The sequence below is a fragment of the Crassostrea angulata genome, chromosome 9, assembly GCF_025612915.1.
Source record: "Crassostrea angulata isolate pt1a10 chromosome 9, ASM2561291v2, whole genome shotgun sequence".
NCBI classification, from domain to species: Eukaryota; Metazoa; Mollusca; class Bivalvia; order Ostreida; family Ostreidae; genus Magallana; species Magallana angulata.
Window position 1 is genome coordinate 13,363,410 of NC_069119.1, and position 23,749 is coordinate 13,387,158.

At 34.6% G+C, this 23,749-nt stretch overlaps 1 protein-coding gene across 1 annotated transcript; it reads left to right on the forward strand.

The window, feature by feature from the left end:
• The first annotated feature begins 960 nt into the window (after positions 1-960).
• Positions 961-19,159, forward strand: LOC128163560 (uncharacterized). Its single transcript, XM_052827188.1, has 5 exons — positions 961-2,003; positions 7,860-8,348; positions 11,218-11,393; positions 13,527-13,781; positions 17,809-19,159. The coding sequence occupies exons 1-5, from the start codon at positions 1,532-1,534 to the stop codon at positions 18,046-18,048; spliced, it is 1,632 nt and encodes a 543-aa protein (XP_052683148.1). The 5' UTR covers positions 961-1,531; the 3' UTR covers positions 18,049-19,159.
• Positions 19,160-23,749: the final 4,590 nt, after the last annotated feature.

Sequence of the window (23,749 nt, forward strand, 5' to 3'; positions counted from 1 at the left end):
ATCTGGTGTTTCCATTCCATTGCAGTTATCGACAGAAATACACCTTTCGATACAGTATCTAACGTTTTATGTTTTTAGGTAAAAAATGTAAATATTGTGCGGTATTTTTTCCCGTCTTTTTTTTTTTTTGCGTTGGACGCCAAATGTAAAGCCATAATGCACGGGGCTCGCATTTTTTGGTGTATGGAACAGATCAGCGACAATTAGATTCTAGGAATAGAAATTTCTATAGAAAGAGTCACTTAGAGCTCCCTGTCTCCAGATTTTGCCATTAACGACAGGTTGCAACATCTGGTGATATGTTCAGAGAGTCTCGGCAATGTTTTGCATTTCAGTCTGCCTGTTTCGCCATGTATTTTACCTTCTTTTTTTATTCATAAAAAGAAATCAATTGTTCATTTAATATCACTTCAACAATTATTGATATAGTTTCATACCTGTTTTTTTTAAGTGTTTTTCAGTTCAATTGCAATCTATATAATAATGACAGGGTAATCTGATTATATGATAATCTGACGTCTCTATCAAGTTAATAATGTGTTAGATACTTAAAATTGATCATATATCTTTAAATCTATACTCATATATTTGTGATATATCATACATGCGGCGTTCTCAAATCGTAACAGCTATTGAATTGTTTGCAATGATATAAATTGACCCAAACTTTTGGTTTAAAGAATTTGCTAAAACATGTTCACCACACACTGTTGACATCTTTGATATCCCAGCGATGCAAATGTGAAGCAGTACTGTATGAATGCGAACTCCTTTACACTGCTAGCGTCCCTAGCTTTAATGCTTTTTTTCTCTATTCTACTCGCTTTTTAATCCGAACACACACTGATGTATGTATATAAACAGGCCCTAATACATAAATCACACCCATGTAGTTTAAAGACTTTCATTCGAAATCAAGGAGCAAAGTCTGTCATCGATCCGTTCAGAGGGCATCCGAAGATCAGAGAGAGCACCGTCTCAGCCAATCGTCTGGAAGCTCTGAGATTTGATTCGTTTTCATTGGTTATGAAGAATGTCCGAAAAGGTCGAGAAAGGTCGCGTTCGTTGTGGTTGGATTTCCTTGCAATCTGAGTGGAGCAATGTGATTTTGATTTAAAGCCCCCGGTGTTGTATTAACTGCGATTATAAGACCAGCGGTTTACGTATTTTATCAATGAGCCAACACATTGTAGTTTTCTCTCTACGAGGGAATTTTTTAGACAGGGTATTGCAGTGCTAAAGAGTCTTCGGAGAAGATTGCTCTATATATATACTGAATATGATCGTTCAATGCTTAATGTAAACGAGGTATTTGGATATCTAACGCCTGTGAATGTTACCTTGGTGTGACTATGTCGTTCGAAATTCAAAGTTCAGGCTGAGGACATTCTTTTCGCCGTCAAGATATGAAAACTGGACTCGAACGTGAAATTTGCTCTCTCGAATGTTTGCAAACTTTACACGAATACGCTGAAATGTGAAATACTCAAGAAGCAAAGTTTGTTTTTTCAAAGTTCACAATTACGATACAATGCGGTCGATAAGAAATACTGTTTTGTTTTCTTCCTCAATAACACTTTTGAAAATCTTGCACGTTGTGGGTCTTGTACCGTATATCACAGATAACAGTTCAGAGCGACTGAATTTGGATGACGGAAAGTGGGTGGGGGCGGTAACCGCCCGTGAGACCTTGTGGGCAGAGGCCGCGTTCGCGCACGTGAAGAAATTGAACTGTAGTGACATCTTTTTTACTTCTTCGAAAGAGTGTCAACGTTTGATGCTTGTTCATAAGAGCTCGTATATCGTGCACGTGGCCCCGTTTTCGCCCCAGGGGGAGTACGACGTGATTTTGCCGGATGAAAAGCTTACAAGGAGGAACACCCACGAGGGGGTGCTGGTTTTCGATCCCTACCCACATGCGAACTTTGGACATCTTGTGATTGTATTTGTGGTAGACGTAAGAAGCAAATTTAAGTGTGAGCATAAAAAGGGAATCTATATCGGTAAGTTTCTTTTTTCTCCCCTGTCCCACCTTTAAATATTGATAGTTTTACATGTTTTACATCTGTCTTCTGTGTGTTTTACTTCTGAACAATGTATACATATAAATGCTGATAAGTTTCTTGTATATATGTCTTATATAAAGGTACGGACTTTTAATTCGGGAGAGAATTATGTCAACGCAATCTATCGATAGACTATTTGTTTTGGACTTGTATTTTATCATTTGCAAATACATACACCCCATTACTTTGATCGTATTCGTCAAAAGCAAAGCTGACTGTAATTTTCAGAAGATTCCATACATACCGTTGTAATGATTTGTGTTATTATAAATACCATACTTCTTAAAATTATGACCAATATGCACGTGGTACTCATATAAATACATATACACAATGTATACTCGGTGCGCTATTAAAAACAATATCCAGCTGTAATGCTAGTAAACGTTACTGTTTTATTTGAAAACTTAGCCGATCAATTTGAGTTTTCATGTCATTCGGTAAATGGACATCATTTTAATCTTCTTAAACAATACACAACAACAACAACAACAACAACAAGCTTTTCATTATTTGAATCAGTAAATGCCATTAATTAAACCCTCACAAATAATACGCAGTAATAGATATTCCATTTCTTCAAAATCCCCCCCCCCCCCCCAAAAAAAAACAACTGTAGCAAAACACTCTTATCAACTGTACTTAAAGAAACTATAACAGCATGTGCTTTTTACCGATCATATTGTTTATATATAGTAATAAATTATTTCTTTTTAAAAAATATTCTACAGTGCCTCTATTTTTCTACTTCTCATTATTAAATATCGATTGGGCTATTTGTTTCAGCATTGAACCCTTTTCATTAATTACGAATCAAAATAAAAGACACAAGTTCCTCATAATGTGTATTGATATACGGTTCGTGTAGCTCATGCATCCAGTTTTGAACGATGTTGATTTAAATCCAAGAATTTTTATTAAACATGTTATAAAAACATTCGCGTCTTTAATGAGACACGCATACAATCAACTAAATGAGATTTTTTGAATCAAAAGTAAAACTTTTTTGACAAGATCATATCATATAAATTTAGTACCTGCTTTGTTATGTGAACTATAAATAAAATAACCTCTTTCGGCAATGGCCCAGAAGGTAATTAATGATGAATTCTGTCTGTCTGCCTGCCTACTTGTTTGTCTGTCTGCATATCTCTCTGTCAAGTATTCTTCTCTCTTCCCATCTGTCTATCTCTTACTTTCTCTCTCTCTCTCTCTCTCTCTCTCTCTCTCTCTCTCTCTCTCTCTCTCTCTCTCTCTCTCTCTCTTCCAAAAATTCTGTAGAACGATTAAAGTGATTGCTCCTTGAGACCAGTTTGTTAACAAATTGTGTGGTAAATATATGTGTGTGGGAAATTGATTTGAAATAATAACAACATTAAAACGAAAAAATAAAACGGAGGAATCAAAAAAGAAATAATTCCGCTTCCATGTTCCTTTAAGCTTTATAATGTCTTTTGATTCGCAATGGTAGATGATTACTTCGAATATAAATCCTTTGGCGCCATGATGAAAAAGAAAAAAGCGTATCGCGTTTCCATTGATCAATAAAACAAATTAAAATCAATCAAACTTATTTTATTAAAAGTTTACAAAGAATCTCGCACCCACCATTTCGATATCAAAGCCGTGTTCACGCTTTCCTGACATCCGTATTAGCCTCTTCGCACCAATTTTAAATTTTGGGGTTTGAAAGCGTTTGATATCTATATCATAAAGTTTAAAAATTACTTGGGCAAAAAACTTGACAATAAATCATAACGTTTCATCTTTTAAGAACATAAACGTTTCAGGAGATTATATGAACCATTTAGCGCTATTAACTTAAACAACATAACTGCGGTTCGCCGAGTTTTTACAGAAGGCGTACCTTGTAATTATGCCTGTTATTGTTTAATTCACCATACACTATATAATTAGGAAGATATTGCAAGCATTTCAAACCAGAAAAAAAATGAGCCTGCGCACACGGTAGATCAAGAGAAAATAATGCTAGTTTGTCATTAAACCTTATACATGCTTTTCATAGTGAAAACTAATAGAGTACTACAGTGTAATATTGAATTCCGGTAAAATAAATAAACTATTATCTATTTTCGTATGTTCTTCAAACCCCCCCCCCCCCCCGTTCCCCTCTCTGAAAACCCAAACCACCATTTTTGTATCATTTATTAAATGACAATTAAATATCTCTCTCTCTCTCTCTCTCTCTTTTCTCTCTCTCTCTCTCTGTTTACGACGGACCCCCCCGACTTCAGCAGACAGCAGACTGTTGCGGTGATGGGAGTGTTGATGACTCTGCTGTAGGTATCATAAGAGGAAACTTATCACCAGCGGTCTGGCTCTATCTGATAGAACCCTGCTTACCCTCTCTATGAAATACAAATAAAAACTAAAAACGCTAAGTTGGAACTTTGTGATTATTTGTACACCAATTCCGACCACTTTAAACTTTTTAAACTACCCCACCCACCCACTCATCCACACACACACACACCCAAATCTCAAACCATTAATGATATATATTTAATCAAGTTTTTTTCTCATGTACTTTTGTATTATAGTTCACAAACGTTGGAATGAAATTCGATTTTGTTGAAAGCAGGCAGAAGGAGGAGGTGACTCCTCTCCCAAAATATCCGACAATTCTTCTCCCTTTTTACCATCTTCTTTTGATTTTGACCATACAAATTAATAAATACATGTAATATTTAAAAGAATTAGAGATAGGCAATGCCTCTATATCAAAAATTATACATAAATCAGGGTCGTATTTTCTATAGGTCGTTTTTGTGTTTGAAAAGATGTATTGAAACTTTTCCAAACAGAGCTTTTTTTAAAGAATGTCAATATAATGCAAATACCTCTGCATTTAATTGTACAAGTCCTGATTATCTCGCACTTGATTGTACCATGACCCATTATATGCCTGAAAGAGAAGGAAACCAGAGACTTCATTGATAATTCTGGACCGCTTTCTTTCCGTGGAAATTTACGCCTTGGCCCTTTGACACACTATCATTGCAAGTTCAGCGATTTTTGCTATGTACGAGGCCTGTTTACAACTCATAATCAGCCCGTGTTCAAAGTTTAGAGCACAGAAATTAGACTTAAGATCTCTCTCTCTCTCTCTCTCTCTCTCTCTCTCTCTCTCTCTCTCTCTGGTAAATTGCGTCACTTTTCTGTTCTCTCTGGCGTTTTTTTTTTTTGCTCTTTTCATACACTATTCACTTAGGAAACTTGATTCGACCAAAACATGATAAGTTTGATTAAGCAATACTTTCATCAGTTACATGCCACGCGCGTGCTTAAATATAACTCCCACCTATGTACGTGCATGCTTCTTGCTGTGTAAAAAAGATAGAGTATGTATGAGAAGTGACATGGTATGTTGCAGATCAAAAGATGCTGTTAAATGATTCGGCATGCGCAGATTCCGCTTGTCGTCAGGTAAATCATACATAGCCAGAGTATTTATTTTTAAACAGTACAAACAATACCTTCAAAAGACATCAGTCACGAGGTATTTCTTTCTCCTCTTACTATACAAAATACATATGCGTGTTTTGCATGCACGAATTATAAATTACAGTATATATCAATTCAACTCTGCATATCAGATGATTGAGCGCAGGGGGGGGGGGGGGGGGGGGCAAATGTTTATAGAAATATTTGTAATGACAACTACATGGCTAAATAAATATGATTTATATTCCGACTTCCAATATTATAGTTTAGTAAACGTCATCCAATGTAACATATCTGTACGTTCCAAATAAAATAAACAACACATGGTACATGTATATATTTTATTTACTACAGTTACATGCACCGTGGTTTTGTATTGCATGTAGTTGTGTAAATATTGCACGAACCTTGTATATCGGTAATATCTCAGATATATAATTTTTATTTTTAAACTAAAGTTATATATTTTTAATTAACGGAAATTGACGTCACATGAACATTAATAATAAAAAAACAAAAAAACAATCGTTAAACAATAGAGAAATACGATTGCATTTTCTTCCTGTAAACAATGCCGAAATGGAGTAATATAATGATATCAAACAAGTCAACCCCTTGTCTCCCTTATTCAAAGTCCTCCCTGCCCCCCCCCCCCCCCACCCCGGCCGTTCCCTCACCCCCTACTTTCCTTGCTTTCTCTTAGTTTTGCATTTTCAGTCTTGATCTTATGATAGTAAATCTTTTAGAATAGATCTACGCTTCAAACGCTGGAAATTTCTGAGGTATATGTTTTAACTATCTTTTGAAATTTGAAATTTAGCTATGTCATTCCTCAGCATCTCAAAAAAAAATGTCACCGTTAAACGCAACTCTCACATCTAATACACAGATTAATAGGGTGAAAACAGCGCGCAATCAAAGAATAGTTAATCCCTCATTAATTAAACACTCGACAATTTCACTCTTTTTTTTACGATATACGACTTAACCAGTGACAAAGTAACATAGATAACACTGAATTAATCTTAAGGTTGCTAACTGGTCGCCGAAATCAATGCGCCCGGCGGTGTCTTTGAAGTTCTTTGTAGTCTGTAAATATACATCAAGGCATCAAGGGTACCTTATATTCCCCCTTTTTTTCTGGAGGCATTCTCAAATATTGAATTTGACAACTTTTTTTTACCGTAAGTTCATCGCAGTATGGCTAATCCTATTTTGTCCGTCAAAGAGTTATCAAAAGAACGAGGAATTAACTTTGCGGCTAAGCTCTACATCGAAGATCAACTAGTAAATTGGATAACTTACTCATCAAAGCTCCTTGGGATCAAACTTTGTTAATTACGTGATTATTTAGTTTAGAATACTTTCGTTCCGTAATAAAAACTTTGCGTAAATCTTAATTTGTCCTCTGTCGGAAACATCAAAGAGAGCCGCCATATTGATCAGCAAGCGGCGGATTATCGCCAGCCCTTATTTTGCCACCGCTAAGTTTGTTCTTTTTCAAATCGCCTCGCTAAAACCTTTACTTTTAAACACGGTTTTGAACTTACGAATTAACAAGGCAAAGTGACAGATGAAAGAGATTTAAGGACTTCATATTCTCTCTCTCTCTCTCTCTCTCTCTCTCTCTCTCTCTCTCTCTCTCTCTCTCTCTCTCTCCAGCAGTTGATCCTTCAAAACTTTTTGTCACGTTATCGAAGTTAAGTCGATGAAATTTTCGTTCCAATTTAGAGTCGAGCAAAGCAAATTGATTGTCTTATCAAATAATATCGAAGGTATTACTTTTGCATATACATGTAAGTATCGTTATACATACATGTATTTCATAAAAGTTATAAATAGGGACTGGTCTTATCATGTATGTTAAATGATTTGCTTTTACGTGATCGGAGTTGCGGATTAAGAGAATAAATTAGAATTAATTGATGCTATATTTTTGCGACCCTCGTACAATGTACTCATTTGGCATACTATTTCACATCAGGCGTTTAGAAATTATAGTCATATTCTCTACCACTTCAGTCAGTTTGAAGTCATAATTCTTGCGACGTTGCATATTACAGACGCCATTGAAACGTTAGAAGATCTGTCTGATGCCTATGAAACCTTATCCTAAATCCCAATTTTATCCGAATTTCATATTTTTTAAAGAATGTGAAAATGATAGCATTTGTTTGTAAAGTCATTGTCCATTTAAAGAATCAGACAAGGTTTTCATTCACACTTTGAAATAATATAGTGCAATTCATCATGGATACACTTATAGTATCTCATAAAACATGATCTAATAGTAATGTGCATGCTATTTTTTGCTGATTTATTACACAGATTCGACACGAGATTGTTTGACGTTCGCCATGAAAAAGAGATGTAGAAACGCCATTAAACGAAACAGTAAGCGGAAACACTGGGCGCGGCGCTGTGAAATCAACTTCCTTCCGGTTGTGCACGTTCGGAAGTCCTCTAAATCACAGAGGAAAGAAAAAAAGTATAACTATCTAAAGTGTTGGAAAGGAATAGAAGGTTTTGGACAATGCCCGGAACTGAGGCCAGAGAACGAAACTAAAGACCTTATTTGTAACCCTATTCGTGATAATACAAAACGGTGTTCAACCACCCATGAAACAGTTCACACGAGCTGCAGGGTGTTCGAAATTTGTGACCAAGCTGTGATGTTGTCAGGCGGTTGGAACCGCGAGACGTCGGGTGTCCGATTCAAACGGAATTTAGCGGAATTTTACGTCATGCTACGAAACTACGGCTTCAAGAAGCGAAATATAAAAATGTTCTACGCCAATGGAGCCTCTAACTTTCACAGTAAGTCTGTAATTGTAAGCTTTTGTCATTATTTTTTTAGTAAATTTAGTTAAATTTTAAGGCCAGTCATATATATTCAGCACTATAAACATAACCCGCACGTAACAATAATGAAATGACACCATATTAATGAATAGGATGTTAATAAGCAAGTTTCGGGACTTTTCGGCAGAGATCGTTGTTTTCCGTTTGTAGAAATGGTAGAAATGGCATGAGATGTTGCGATTGGACGTTTGTTTTTCAGGGGTATTGGATGATTTGTGTGTGATAAACAAACTTATTTCTCACTAAAGTAACATGGATTCAAATACATTCTTATATCAATAACATAAGCTTTTGTTGCTTACCACTTTAATTTACGTAACATATGAGAATTTGTCTAGCTGCATTTTTATCTTATATTTAAAGCCCCCCCCCCCCCCCCCAATAGAGTGTAAATCCATTGGCGTAAATAAAAATGTGCACATTAAGTTTTAGAGCTTATCGCCCAGTCGTAGTAGTATGAACTCTCTTCAAAGACATCATAGGACAATTCTGCTTGGTCTGCCCTAATGACAATCCGAGGAATAAATGTGTATTGACAATCGTAAAAGTACAGGCCAGGTAACGAACAAATGGTGGAGACTTCAAAAGAAACTTTTGTATAAGAAGTGGATCATTTTAACGTTATGAGCCACGCCTATCCAATGCCTGTTTATTTTATCTCTTCCCTCTCTTCAAAAGCGATTGTCTGCAAGCTACCAATTGAGCAAATCGTTTTAAGATTTAATTTATTGTTACCGATTTCAAGGTCAAAAAGGTGAAGGACACTTTAAGTGTTCTGACGTCAGCGCAGTTCAAAAGAGTGTCAATATTACGTCAGAAATGAACAAAATTCCTTTGTTTTTCTGCATGGATAAAAGTAAACAATCCTGTGAAACGTTCAGTGTTAAGCGTTCTCCACCGTATGAGAAGCCATCACGGTTATTTACTCTTCTGTCTTTGAATGTTACATAACAGTCTGATAATACACTGGTACCGTCCATGTTTGTTATAGATAGGCTCCAATCGGACAGGTGCCAATAAAAATATGTAAATTATTGTCACACATTTGCAAAACTAATGAAACTCAAACAAGCGCAATAGGGGGAAAACTGTCAATTTGTGCAGGTGCTCGCGTAAGCAGAATGAGATTTAAATTAGTATTCCTCTTCCTTTCCACAATCAAGTCATCGGACGATATTGATTACCAAATGCAAATGCAATACATGGTCCCTCAGATACCAGACTTTTTTGTTTTCAGTTGTCTGGTAATGAAAAAGAAAATGCTAGAATGAATACACATGATAGGTAAACTATGAACTATGCCACTTGTCTACGTAAAGTATAACAAGTTGAAACCTCGTGTACTATATACAGGGTTATTTTCGCCCCGTGTTATTTTCGCCCTTTTACAATTGCAAACGGTTTCACCCCGTCTTCTTTTCGCCCAGATGCAGATGTATTAAAGTGATATTGTTTGCTGTATTGAATTCGCCCATTCTGACAACGAGGGCGAAAGGGACGAAAATGAAAAGGGGGGGGGGGGGCGAACATTTCCCTGTATACAGTATATATATTATAAAGACGTTTTCGATGCTTAACGTCCGAGCAAGTCTTTCTAGTCTTGTTCCTGTCATTTTCGACTTCGATGTCTACAGATGAACGGAGAAACGCATTTGGTTGAACGAATATTTTACTATCACCAAAACAGTGATGTTGTATTGAGAGAGAGTCGGGCATATCAAAAGATGCCAAGTCCTGTTGATGATTTTATAAAGCCTTTTAGATAAATCTTGCAATGATCTTAACATAATCCAAAATTCGTAATATGAGGACCTCGTTGTTTGACGTTTCATCATGAAATCTTAACACCTTCACTCTTATTGACTCATTTCAGTGTTGTTTTATTTCCCTTCTAGAGTATTTTACTCATATTTGAAACGCCACTAGTATTGGGGATATTGGTGAATTTATTTTATCTTACCGTAATAAGGTTGTCTCGTACGAAATCACGATAACTTTGGAATATTCTTTCTTAACTTTGTGATTAAGGAGCTATTTCCTATACTTATTCTGAGACATGCCGTGCATTCAGTAGACGGTAACACTCACCAAGCAATCAAGGGTTTTATAAACGAAACCAAAAATCTCCCCCCGATGACAGCCAAAATCGCCACATACAATCAAAATGTGAAGGCGTCTTGCGATATGGCGGTAAACCGAAGGATTTGGTTTCTTTAACGCGCTTCTTGTATTGCACTTCGCAATCTTCTATGAACCCGTAAGCAGAGTTCAGGTACATTGTACATTTCTAATTAACCTGGGCGTATTCAGTGCGATGGAATCCAGGAAACATGAGCCGCATTGGGCGCAGTACCTAAATCCCCCTTTGCACTCATTAGTCAGTCAGTGCTTGTGCAAGCGTTGCTTTGGAATCACATGATTGTACATTATTTTTTTTAATGTCTTTTTATGGTGTTTTTCTGGTAACTGGTCATTACTAGATGTTGGTGCTTCAAATTAGTGGGTTTTTAAACATAACTCCAAAAGCCAACTGTAGATTAATAAATTATTACAGATGATATTTTGAAACAGAACACCCAGAAACACGAGTCGTGGAATGATCTTGAATAATGTTAACTTTTACAAAAAATTTACTGAAGTATACAATTAGGAACCTGTAAAAAAGCAATATTAAAAAAAACGAAAATCGTTTTGCTATTCTGTCTTTTCTCGAATTTGATAAGTTGATGCATACTAGTTACTTTACATCATTTTATGCTGAAATAAAACAATTCAATAAGCTTTAACTATCTTTGTTTATAGTCTTTTCTGTAATTTTTTGTAGTTCCCGGTGAGCATGCGCATCAGGTACATCCGGCGGCCATGAAGTATGCCTTCCGCTATCACGTACAGAAGCTTTGCCGCGTTCCCCATTGCGTCAATTCCTTGGTGTTGTACCTTAATAGTCCCGCTAAAAACGACGGTACTAGCCTACTGTGGGACCTCGATGAGGACGGAATCGTAAGTATTGATTGATTGATTGATTGAATAGATCGATTGATGGTTTGAATCGATTGATTGATTGAATCAATTGATTGATTGAATCGATCGATCGATCGATTGATTAACTGCTTGCTTGCCTGCTTAATTAATTGATTGAATGATTGACTTACCGACTTACTGATTAATAATGACCTTGTTTATTGATAGAATACAGCAGACTGAAGATAAAATTATACATAATGTGACAATTTTCATATTTTGTTCGAATTTTTAAAGATTGAGTTGCATATATTTAGTATGGAACAATATGAAAGAGGTGAACTTCAGACCAACATTTTTTCATAGTCTTTGTTAACCCAAAATCTTAGATATAGTCATTTAAAATGTTTATATCATTTTTATAATCACGTAATTACTATGAACCCTGTGTGACCCGATGATATTTGACCTGACAGAAGAATTTTGAAATAGAATATTAAACAAATATTTGATACAAATGGAAAAAGCAATACTGTAACAAATAATCTATGTGAATTATAGGACTGTTAAATTGAATTTAATGGGACATAATTCTATCCCATCAACCTTCAAAACAAGTTAAGAGATGACCCCAACTTCTGTGCTTACTTGTATATGTAATGCTAACTTTTGGAATGTACGGGCCGAGGTCAAAGGGACAATGACCTCCAAATTTCAAACTCGGCCTATATAGTGAACGATTTTTAACACTTCAAAACCCATATACTAGTATCACATTATTGTTATTTTATGTACATGCGGTACATTTGTCGCGGAAGCAGAAGACCATATTCTCTCTCTCTCTCTCTCTCTCTCTCTCTCTCTCTCTCTCTCTCTCTCTCTCTCTCTCTCTCTCATGTTTTGGGATTTATTTTTTTATCCAGCTCATTTTAGACGGTAGGAAAAATCACCAACGTGTTGAATACACATTACATAACGTGTTGACAACATTATCCTCCAGACGCAGAAAATCTTTTGAAGTTTGATAAAGATTACAGGGGTAAACTGAATTGCTTAAAAGAGCATGACATTTCGCATTGCTGTGTAATTTTCTGCGGATTGATTGATGTTTATCAATATTGGAATTGAAGAGGCAAGCTTCTGTACACATATCTATATGAGTCAAAACCATGATATTGGGAAGGTACACGTCTAAGATTAGGTTAGACGCTCGTTATTAACTCTGTTATCTTTCAGTGCATTCCGGTTTTTTTTTTTTTTTATCTAATTTCATATTACACCTATAACGTATATTAAAACACTGGTTTTTAGAAATCACGCTCTCTTAATTATATCGAAAAACTCGCAATAATCTCATAATTTGTTTATATTACATGTAATAAGGCTTAGCATTTATTGAACTTTGAAAACACGATAAGCTTAGGAAGATATGATTGATATGTAAACACATAGAAATATGTAAAGTATTTCCCGTTTATCATGGTTAACTGAAAAGAAAACCGAGCTAAAGAATTTTATTGAATGGGAAATAAAGTTATCTCTTTATCGGTCCATAAAGAAAACCATGATAAAAATCTTTCCTTACCAGATACAATAATATAACTAACTTGGAATAAATGGACCTTAATCTATAGATAATTAGAATACTAGTAATCTGTAGAATATTTTAAATATGCAGATTAAGCTGTCCGAGTTATCAAGATCAATATTTGGTGGTCTTTTTGATCAATTCAATTGTTCGTTGCATTCTGCATTCAGCATCTAACTAATGTTTTAGATTTGGCTTGCATGTATTATTGAAAACATGAAGATATATAAAGAAATTATGATGTTTACATTTTTTAACTATTTATAAGTTCCAGATGAACAGAGTTTGTGACGTCATTGTGTCTCTCAGGAAATGCATATAAACTTAAAATTTGATAGAATACTGTAACTTTTATTCGCGGCGACTTTATTTCGCGATTTCCGGTAGATAAACTTGATCGCGACGACTAATTTTCACGACCAAGCCGTATGCAGACCCATGTTGTGATATGAATCAAACGACAAGGGCTGGTTCGCGACGAGAAATATTCGCGACAACAAGGCTCTCGCGAACCTCGCGAAAATATATCGCACGCGAAAAAAAAGTTGGTTTACAGTATTTATTTATATTGTTTCATCCCACAGGCTGACAATTCCGAGGAGTATACGATACGGGAGCTGAAAGAGGATTTGGAGCTGTGTGCCGCTAACTACGTCCATTTGGTGGTAGACCAAAGTTTCTCGGGCGACATTGCAGACGCATTCAAGAACTCGAAACGTCATCGCAACGTCATCGTTTTCGCCAGCGGCGACAATAATGAATATGCATACAATGACGAGTACTCACGTCACTGGACGAGGTCAAACCACACGTTTGACTGCACGTGGGACATTCATGAGGTCAGTTCCGGAATTTAATTATCTAATTGTTAAATCAATTCAATGGAAAAGTATATGGTTAAATCGCATTATGTAACTTTTTCTCGATAATGTCAACGGCTGTTCACTCCCCCACCCCTCCCCAATTCTTTTGAAAAAAAACAGAAATTTCAACAAAACCAATCAACGCGCGAAAAGATGCACCTATAATAAAGGAAACTGGATGATGATTAATTAAATTAACTCATCATACATACCTTTTTTTTTATTTCTTAATCCATAAGCTTTTGGTTATTAAAAATTCCAAAGATATTTCAGCTCTAAAATTTGGATGAATATTTTCTTATAACTTTTTAAAAGCTCTTTTCCTCATGGAGATTAAAACAGTAAAAAAAATTGCCATAACAATACATGGAGAGGGTGGTTATAAACTACATTTATTGATATATCTTTATACATTTATCATAATCTATAAAATTGTGTTTGAACTTAACGTAGTTGTGCAAAAGAAGAACTTTGCCTGTAGAAAAAGGCCAAAGCTGTAATGCATGTACAGATTTAAAGTACACACGCACTATTTTCTTATCTATCTGAAATCACTTTCATATTTTTAGCAGTTATTTATTAAACAAAATGCGCAGGGAATTTTTCGAATTATCAAGATTCATATCACGATAATAATTATGTTGTATAGTGCTTGATCGTAAATGTTTCTTGCGTGCAATTGGTATCAATATTTTTTTTCTGTATGTCAATCTTTTCTCCTGTATTTTTCTGATAAAAAGAAGATTTTATTGTCAATTCTGAAAAGTATCAGTCATCGATCCTCGAGCAACCGTTTGTATTAAATTCTTTTACATGTGGAATCATGAAAGAAGGTTACCATAAAGGAATATCTGTTGAACCGCCTTATCTCTTTTCATCATCTTATTAAATATTGCGATCTTAACGCACGCCATTTTATTTTTGCTAAGTGGCCCTTATGATGACAGATAATCTAGAAAAGACATGCAAGCCGCGAAAACAGGTCCAAGATATTTAATAATGATAGAACGACATCAAAGAGAAAAATTGGAATCTAAAAGGAGAGAATTGCTGGCATATTGGACTATGAAAGTCTGTCGAGGGTGATCAACATCGCGTGCTTGAACCACGCTTACGTAAAACGAATCGGACCTCGAGGGCAGCGAGCGCTAGGCGCGGACGACATTGCGATTACAATATCTAAACAGTTCAAACCGACGCACTGATACAAGGCCAAGGGAGCGAGGTTGAGATTTCCAAACATAGCCCTGTTTTTTTCTGTCACGGCTTTCATGCTCGTTACAAAGGCCTCTATGCCTCTTAATTTCACAGTAAACAGGTTAAAGGAGAAAAAATACTCATAAAAAATTACAATTGATGACGCTTTTAGGTAAAATTAGTCGATGCGAAATTAGAATTTGATCAATCTTTTGTCCAGATTTGAAATTTGATCAAATTAAAATGACAAAAAACTCGAAGGAATGCGCCAAGTCTTCATTCATGAGGACTTTTAAAAATTTTTTCTACTTCAAAAAATGAAAACCTAATTAACTACACCCTGTGAAAACATGGAGCCTCGCTATCGTAGCACGCAAAAGTTTTTGATTGATGGGTAAACACTTTCAGGTATTTAGTAGAACCCGCCGACCTCTCGAAGAACGTGGTTTTGTGGTATTTCATTGATAACGATCTTTTATCACAATTTGTTTTGGTGGCCAGAATAGAGAGTAATGATAAAGAGAGGCAAGGAAATATATGTTTCTCTGACGTTATAAGCTTCCATTCATAATTTTAATCTCTTTTTGTCACGCCTTCTTCGCTCACGAGGAAAGCACTGGTCCATTTTATTAAGTTTAAAAGTTTAAGCACATCTTTTAAAAAAATCAAGATTAAAGCTTGAGATTTTTTTTTCATTTATGGAAAAAAGTGTATGGTTTAGAACAGATTTTGGTTCTATGGATATCTTTGTTTAACTCAAATTATGAAACGAAATTTAGAAAAAAGGCGTTGTTCTTTTTTTCTTTACAGAAAGACCAATTGGATATATTGAAACAATCGTTCATTACAATTACATGTTTGATTGATTTTGTTACGTAGTTTAATTTATTTGACATTTGAAGGTTAACGTTAAGAAAATCTTTTTTTTCGATCAAAACAAATTGGGATTTTCCAAGATTAGATTTTTGCAAGATGATTATGTTTAGTCATTTAATTGTTATATTTATAAACAAAAAAAGTAAATCAATTAAAAGCCAGCTTTATAACATAACTACTACACCAAAAACTCCTGCTTGCGTATGCGCGTATTTCCTGCACACATAATTTTGCTGTTTTTATAACACTAAAAAAAAAATAAAAATCAGAGATGAATATTTTTGGGAACTTGTTCGTCATAATAATGTAAGAAAAATTACTTACACCTTAAAAAAATTAGAAATTGTATGTAAATGTTAACTAATTACCCCCCCCCCCCCAAAAAAAAAAATCAAAAAGAGAAAAAAGAAAGAAAATAAAATAAGGAAAGAACAAACACATAATACCAGATTCATATGTGCTGCTGATAATACAGCCAGCATCCGGTGACGAGAATTTTAAACAAAAAAAAATCTCAGAGCCCGCTATTGTACATCTGCATCTTGCTTTATCTGATAACAAGAGGCGGTAGAGGACCACGTGTAAATTACACACGGGTCAGAGGTCAGATTAACTGAACACAATTCGTAGGAGGTCTGGTGAAATTGTTGATCCAGACAAATAGAGTGTTTTCGGTTTGTATACCCGTTGTTAAAACACAATCGGCATGCAATTAGTTTAACATTTCATTTCAAGAAATTTCAATCGTTTATACCGCAATTGGCTATAAAAATAATTGTTCTGCATTTTTTTTTAACTGATAGCAAAACCAGATTGTGTTGTGTTCGCTTTTATTGCTGTAATATGATGTCAAAAACAATTTTGAACGAATCATTGCCATGTTGTGAATTTTGAATTTAGCGGGTCCAAGGGTGTAAATACAAAAAAAATCTACATGAAAACTTTACATCTAAGCAGTAAATTCAAAATTTGAAACATGACAGTATTTCACGGTGCCCGTTTGTATTGCTCTGAAGTTCGAAGAATAGTTGTTAACTTCGAGAGTAAGTTTAACTAACTCGTCAGAATGCCCTCTATATTATAATAAAAAAAAAAGATGGTTCATTCGATATATTTTCATTTAATAGAAAATTATTTTTATCTTTTCTCACTTACAATATTTCAATATGTTGGCTAATTAACGTTAACTTCATTTAAAAACGCAAAATCATCTCTCTCTCTCTCTCTCTCTCTCTCTCTCTCTCTCTCTCTCTCTCTCTCTCTCTCTCTCTCTCTCTCTCTCTCTCTCTCTCTCTCTCCAGAATATCCATTTCAAGGTACATTTAGCAGACAATTGTTAGTTTAACGATCATTTAATTTAGAAAACAGATGTATTCTTTTTTGTCATGCAAGTATAGTAGCTGTTATGTATATATCTACAACAACAACAAAAAAATAATAAAAAAGATTCTTTGCACACGTGTCCGTATCTAAGACCGTTTAGATCCTTGAGCATGTTTTTTTCGGGTCCACCGGAAACACGTAATAAGCCTATGACGTATGAGGTCTTTTTTTTTATTCTAAGCAAAAATCCAGAGCTTACCACTTGACTAGGTTAAAAAATGTCGAACAGATATCGATGTATTTGTTCTCGATAAATTACTCGGAGCGGGAGCATGTGCTAATAGTTTAATAGATAAAACTTTTTTCCCTCTCGAGCACAAGTTCTCTTCTTGCTTATCAAGTGATCCTGCCTACTGCCTGTATATGCAACCAAACATTTCGCAAAGAGCTTTATGAATTGAAATTGTTATGTGATTTCAAATCAATATTTTTTTTTCTTTTGACTCTTCAAAAATTTTATTAAAAGTAAAATTCTTTTATAAGGCAATCTGAGTTTGCACCCACTCTTCATTTTTTAAACTTTTTTTTTTTACATATTTTCTAACAGCACAGCAAAAATGCAATAAAACATTCCACACCGGAAGTAAAGGAAGGCGAGAGGGGTGAGGTCAGAACGACGATTTTCGGCTCCCCTTGTAATGTATACCCGCCGTTCTCAGCCAAGGAACTTAGACAGGATTACCTAGGATGTCAGGCACTGCCGACCGCTCTATGGATCAAGAAACTGTTGTCATCGTCGGAAGAAACTGAGTTTGGACAAGATTATGCAAATGAGCCCTGGGCATAATTGTTTGGTCACGTGACCCTCCAAAGCACAGATGGTATCGAGTGCTATGTACATGTACTATTGTGGTGTTATTGTGATAAATTGCGTCACAATTTTTTTCCCATTTGTGATTCCACGTCAGATATATGACTATTCGTTCTGAAAAAAAAATCAGATCATCAGATCAACGTACTGAAAGTACTTGTTGCGCTGTTTATAGCAACTTGAGTATAACGCACATTTTGAATAAATGTTGTTGACATTTTATCGCCATTGTGATTTCAGTGGTCTCAGACATTTTGAGAAATAAAGGACAGGCCATTCAGATGGATGACATTTTATTGGATGAACAGTTTCTGTCTATTTAATAGGACTGGACAAGGCAAAATGAGAAGAGATTCTGACAATTTGTGTCATATTTATATTTGCATTTGTATTATAATATTTATTACAGTTTTTTTAAATAATGCATTGTATGTGTTGTTGTGCAAATGTTGTTACTCCTTTCAACTTGTTTTTAATCATGATCGTTAGTACATGTACATGTAGTTTGAAAGAACGAGATAAAACATCGTTCTTTGATGAAGTACTGTGTGATACTTACAAAGTATGATGCTTAAATATCATTTGTTATCCTCTCCTCCCTTCCCAGCACGCAGAAAAATGAATGTCGCTCCTACAGAGACATATAACTTACTTATTAACCCTTTTTATTCATTTTTATAAATAAAAAAAGCAGATATTTTGAAAAATGATTTAGATCTCAACTCGAAATTCAATTTAACTTTAATTCTATGGCTATAGAATTAGAGAGCAGTGTATTGTCCTATGGCAATATATGGAATATCAACTCGTCATATAAAAACGATAAACCGTTACTGTATGTTTAAAGGGGTTAAAGCCCGATTCTGTGATACATGTGTACATGTTAATACAGTTTTTGCAAAAAAAAAAGGGTTTTTTTTAAATTTGAAAACAGTTTTAGGCATTTCAAAGAGAAGAATTATCAACTTATTCAATTCTAAAAGCAACAATAACTTTTGATTTTACAATAACAAAGAATTATAGAAAGTTGTAACGTTAAAAAATACAGAAAGTGAAGAATTTAAAATAAATAGTGAACCACATATAATTATTTGTTGTGCTTTTAAGAGACGTACTATTTCCTTTAAGATTCTGGCTATCTTTAGATTGAAATTCGTTGTTTTTAAAGGGACTTGGACACAATTTTAGATAAAAAAATTTTTTTTTCTTTTTTCATGTATAAAATGGTTAACTTGCTCATTTTGAATGATTGAACACAATTTGAAAGTTGAAAGTCAAGTTATAAAAGAAATAATGAGGTAAGAAATCATTGTTATGTAAACAAGACTCGAATTTTATATTTGCTTACAAAGAATGTAAAGTATGGAATTACTATTTCTTTGATCAAATGACTCATGGCAAACGAGGTAAACTGATCCAATGTGTTCATAGATAATATGATAAACAGAAAAAGCAATTGCAACATTTGATTGAGACTTATATTAATAAAACATATGTAAACCATATCAAAGCTCGCGTTTACAAAACAAAGATTTTCAAACTCTGTATCTTGCCTATAACTCAATATTTGAATTTCAAATTTTGATAAAGCATTAAAAGTACCAATATTAACATTTTAACATTAACAGTAGAATTTTTTTTTTTTTTTGAGCTCAAATCGTGTCCAAGTCCCTTAAATGAACTCATCCTATTTTTAAAGAGATATTGTAAGAACGACTGATTTCCGAATATTTTTTTTTAAATGAAGGCTATCTGGAACCCGATCATAAAGGCTATTTGACTAAACATAGTGAAAGTCAAATATTATCGATAAAGTACGAGAGGAAGAAGCTGTCATTCAAGTTTTGATGCAATTCTCATTATGCTTTAAAAAGATAATTATGAAAAAACAAGCAATAAAGTTCTTTATTGTGGGACACATGGACATTTTGCTCTGGGGCTAATTTTCTACAATATACAGGAGTTGACTCGTATTTTGTTTTGTATAGTTAATTTATAAAAGACTCAAAAAGTATAAGGCCGCAATAACCTTCAGTTCGTATTTTTTTTAAATAGTAGACCATTATTAGCAAATAATAGTTACATTTTGCAGTGTCTTTGCTTTTGATAAAACTACGTATCGATTTTGTACTATATAACCCATAACTTCAAATGGCGTATAATGGGGCGTCAGCGGGATTTGCTTATTCATATCTAAATATTTAAATAATCGTACATTGGCTTAGAATTATATAAATATAAGTAATAAGGAATCATTCTTTGAATATTATGAGGTGATAATTTTGGTCGGGGCATCATTGGATTTGATCGCGCCCCAACCGAAATTATCACCTCATAATACTCAAAGAATGTTTCCTTATCCCTTCAATAGAGCAACGCCAGTATTTAGATGTAGGTGTAACCTTATATTTAATGTGGACCATTATGTTATATACTAGATCTAACTCTACCTTTATATAACAAACGGAATAATCAAAACAAAATAGTGAAGTTCAAAGACAACCCCACTGGCTTTCAAAAGCAATGAGAGAATTTTTTTGTGTATACAGCAATTTCGTATTGTTTTCGGTGTTTCATTTTGCATTTGCATCCAGCACTTCATCGTGAAAAATCGAGCTATGCATGACTCAGACTTTAAAGTGTTTTGAATAATACCTTCAATTAAAAACGATCATTAAGCAATATACTTTGATATCACTATGAGATAACAGGCCCGTGTCCTTTTAAACGACTGTTTTCATTGCATTAAACAACATAGATCTAAGACCGATTGTCAAAGGCATCGGTAATCACGTGGAAACCTTCATCTTCATTTTGATGCACTTTGATGATTGAAAAATACTAGAACGATCAAGCGCAGAAATGAATCTGATGATCAAACGCTCTATTCTCATGTCCCCATGGAGCAACGGGGACCGTTTCAAAATGCAAGTTCTACAAGAACTGTTTGATCTGAAACTGCTTAATCCATGACAATACAATGATGTACATAGAGCTTGGCCCTTCAAAACATTCATTGATCAAACGTGTTTTTTGTTTTCTTCTAGTAGCATGTTGGTTTTGGAATCCGCAGTCTTTCTTTCAACCACACTCTGAGGATGTTTATGTTCTCAAAATACATTAAGAAATGAAATCAATTCATAATTAATATCTTCTGAAGAAGACTGAACATCCACCGAACCAAAGTTCTGAATGTCCATCCAGTTTTATGTATCAACTAAATGAAATAAGAACATTTATTAGTCTTGCCGTCGGGGTGACTGATTTGATCTTAACTTTCAATTAGTCAAGAACAATGCATTGACCTTGACCTCTGGTTGCAAAACGATGCATTCATTTGACATTTGCTGAATATCAGAAACACTTCGGCTTTGTAGAATCTGCTCAGAAAATTTGGATTGTTTTAAATTGCCAATGAACATGACCTTACACTTATGGAAGAAAAGCATCATTTTTAAATATATATATATATATATATATATATATATATATATATATATAATAAGAACAAACATTGCAATAACTCTCATATTGATATATATCTCTCCATAGTGAATGATATAGATATATATAAAGCACAGGGAAGTTCACTTTTGTTGGAGCTCCACTTCCGCCCCGACCGAGGCTTGAACTCACGACCTCTGGAACCCATTCTCCTAGCAATGAGTGGCCACAGCGCTACCCACTCGGCCATCTAGGCAAGACAAAAATCGTGCTTTCGATGACGAACGGGTGGGTAGCGCGGTGGCCGCTCACTGCTAGGAGAATGGGTTCCAGAGGTCGTGAGTTTAAGCCTCAGTCGGGGTGGAGGTGGAGCTCCAACAAAAGTGAAATTCCCTGTGCTTTATATATATATATATATATATATATATATATATATATATATATATATATATATATATATATATATATATAGAACACGTTTTCCTCGGATTGCTTGACATTTAAATCAATGTCGAGGACAAAATAAACAGCAAACTTAAAATAATACAATTTGTCGTAGAAACAATGCAACCAATCTTAGAACCAGTGTGCACGGGAAAAAGAACAAACTAAACCTATAGATTCATCAAACAATTTTTTTTTGTCTACGTCCAATATCTAATTTTAAGAACATCAATATATTTAAGTAAATAAAACAGTATACTTCGCGTATTTTTAGTTCTCAGGGGAGTTTTAAAAAGTCAGTCGACACTTAACCAACGTGAACTTTGACCAAAATAAGGGGTACATGTAATTACTCTAACTGAAGTTATTGTAAATCTGCTGAAATTACCAAAATCCTCTCAAAATCTTGCAAAGCTAAAGAATGAGGACATTTCTTCAGATATAGGAAACAGTTGTAACACGCACTCATTTGTATGAATGCTCACATTTATTTTATTCACTATATTTACTATATTTTTTTAAATAAATAAAAAAGAATAGAGAAAATATAAACAGTTAAAAATTGATGCAATGATGCATATAACGTTAAACAATTAAATTTGAAAATGGGAAATTACACACCTACAAACAAGGACCGGTCTCTTCTCTCTCTCTCTCTCTCTCTCTCTCTCTCTCTCTCTCTCTCTCTCTCTCTCTCTCCACTATATATCTCAACAAATACATCATTATTATGTACAATGTACATGTACTAATGCGTCTATGCCGGTTATACCAATGCATGCACGCGCAACAAGGGTGCACATATTATTGCTACCATGTATTTATGTAGTACAATTTAATTAACTTGTAGTTGCAATAAATCGGGTACTTGTTTTACTGAAAGCACGGACAGGGGTCGCTCTAAATATACTAATAAAGACTACCAGTCGAGAAGTGAAAAAAGTAAAGCAAAAGTAAATTGCTCTCTCTCTCTCTCTCTCTCAAAAATTCTTTGACGTTCGTTGATACCTAAACACTAAGCTGTCAATGATGCAAGGTATGTGTAGTTCTTGCTGCGCTCGCCACAACGGTGGCACCGTAAAACATATTACATTAAGTAGATATCACAGCTTAATGTGATTCGGTATATAAAGATGGAGATATCAAGGTGAAAATCACAAAGACCACCTTAAAAATGATTCTGATCAATATCACACCAAGTTCCGGCCCAGTGCCCCCTAACGGCTAATATATGAACAAACTCATAAAACGGTAATCACATTCCAATGCAAGATAGATAACTCTTGTTTATTATAAGTAGACAATACAATCATCTTTTTTTCAATAATCTAAACAGTTTTTATCTGAAAAGATAAGGAGGGATCACTTGTCTGGATAATTCTACCTATACATATACATACAAAATATAAGATAAATTATCTTATATTTTGTATGTACATGTATGGTCCTCGATAGAAAATGCTACATGTACCAGTACGTGCATGCATGTGCAAGATGAGTTGAAACTCGATCATATATACCCTAAAACCTTGAAAATTAGCCGGATTTAATAACAAGCCGGTTTTGAAAATAAGCCAGTCATAACAATGCAAGTTTGAAAAGATTTTAGACTACCGTAAAATCTCATGTGTAGCACGCAAAAGAATACATTATGCTAGAAAAAAAAACGCTGTTAGTGAGCTATTATACACATCCCCAAAAAGACGAAATTTCTTAAAAGTCATCGACATGCATGGCTGCATTGTGTATTAAATTCATTTAAAAGAAATAATATACTTTTGTGATTTGA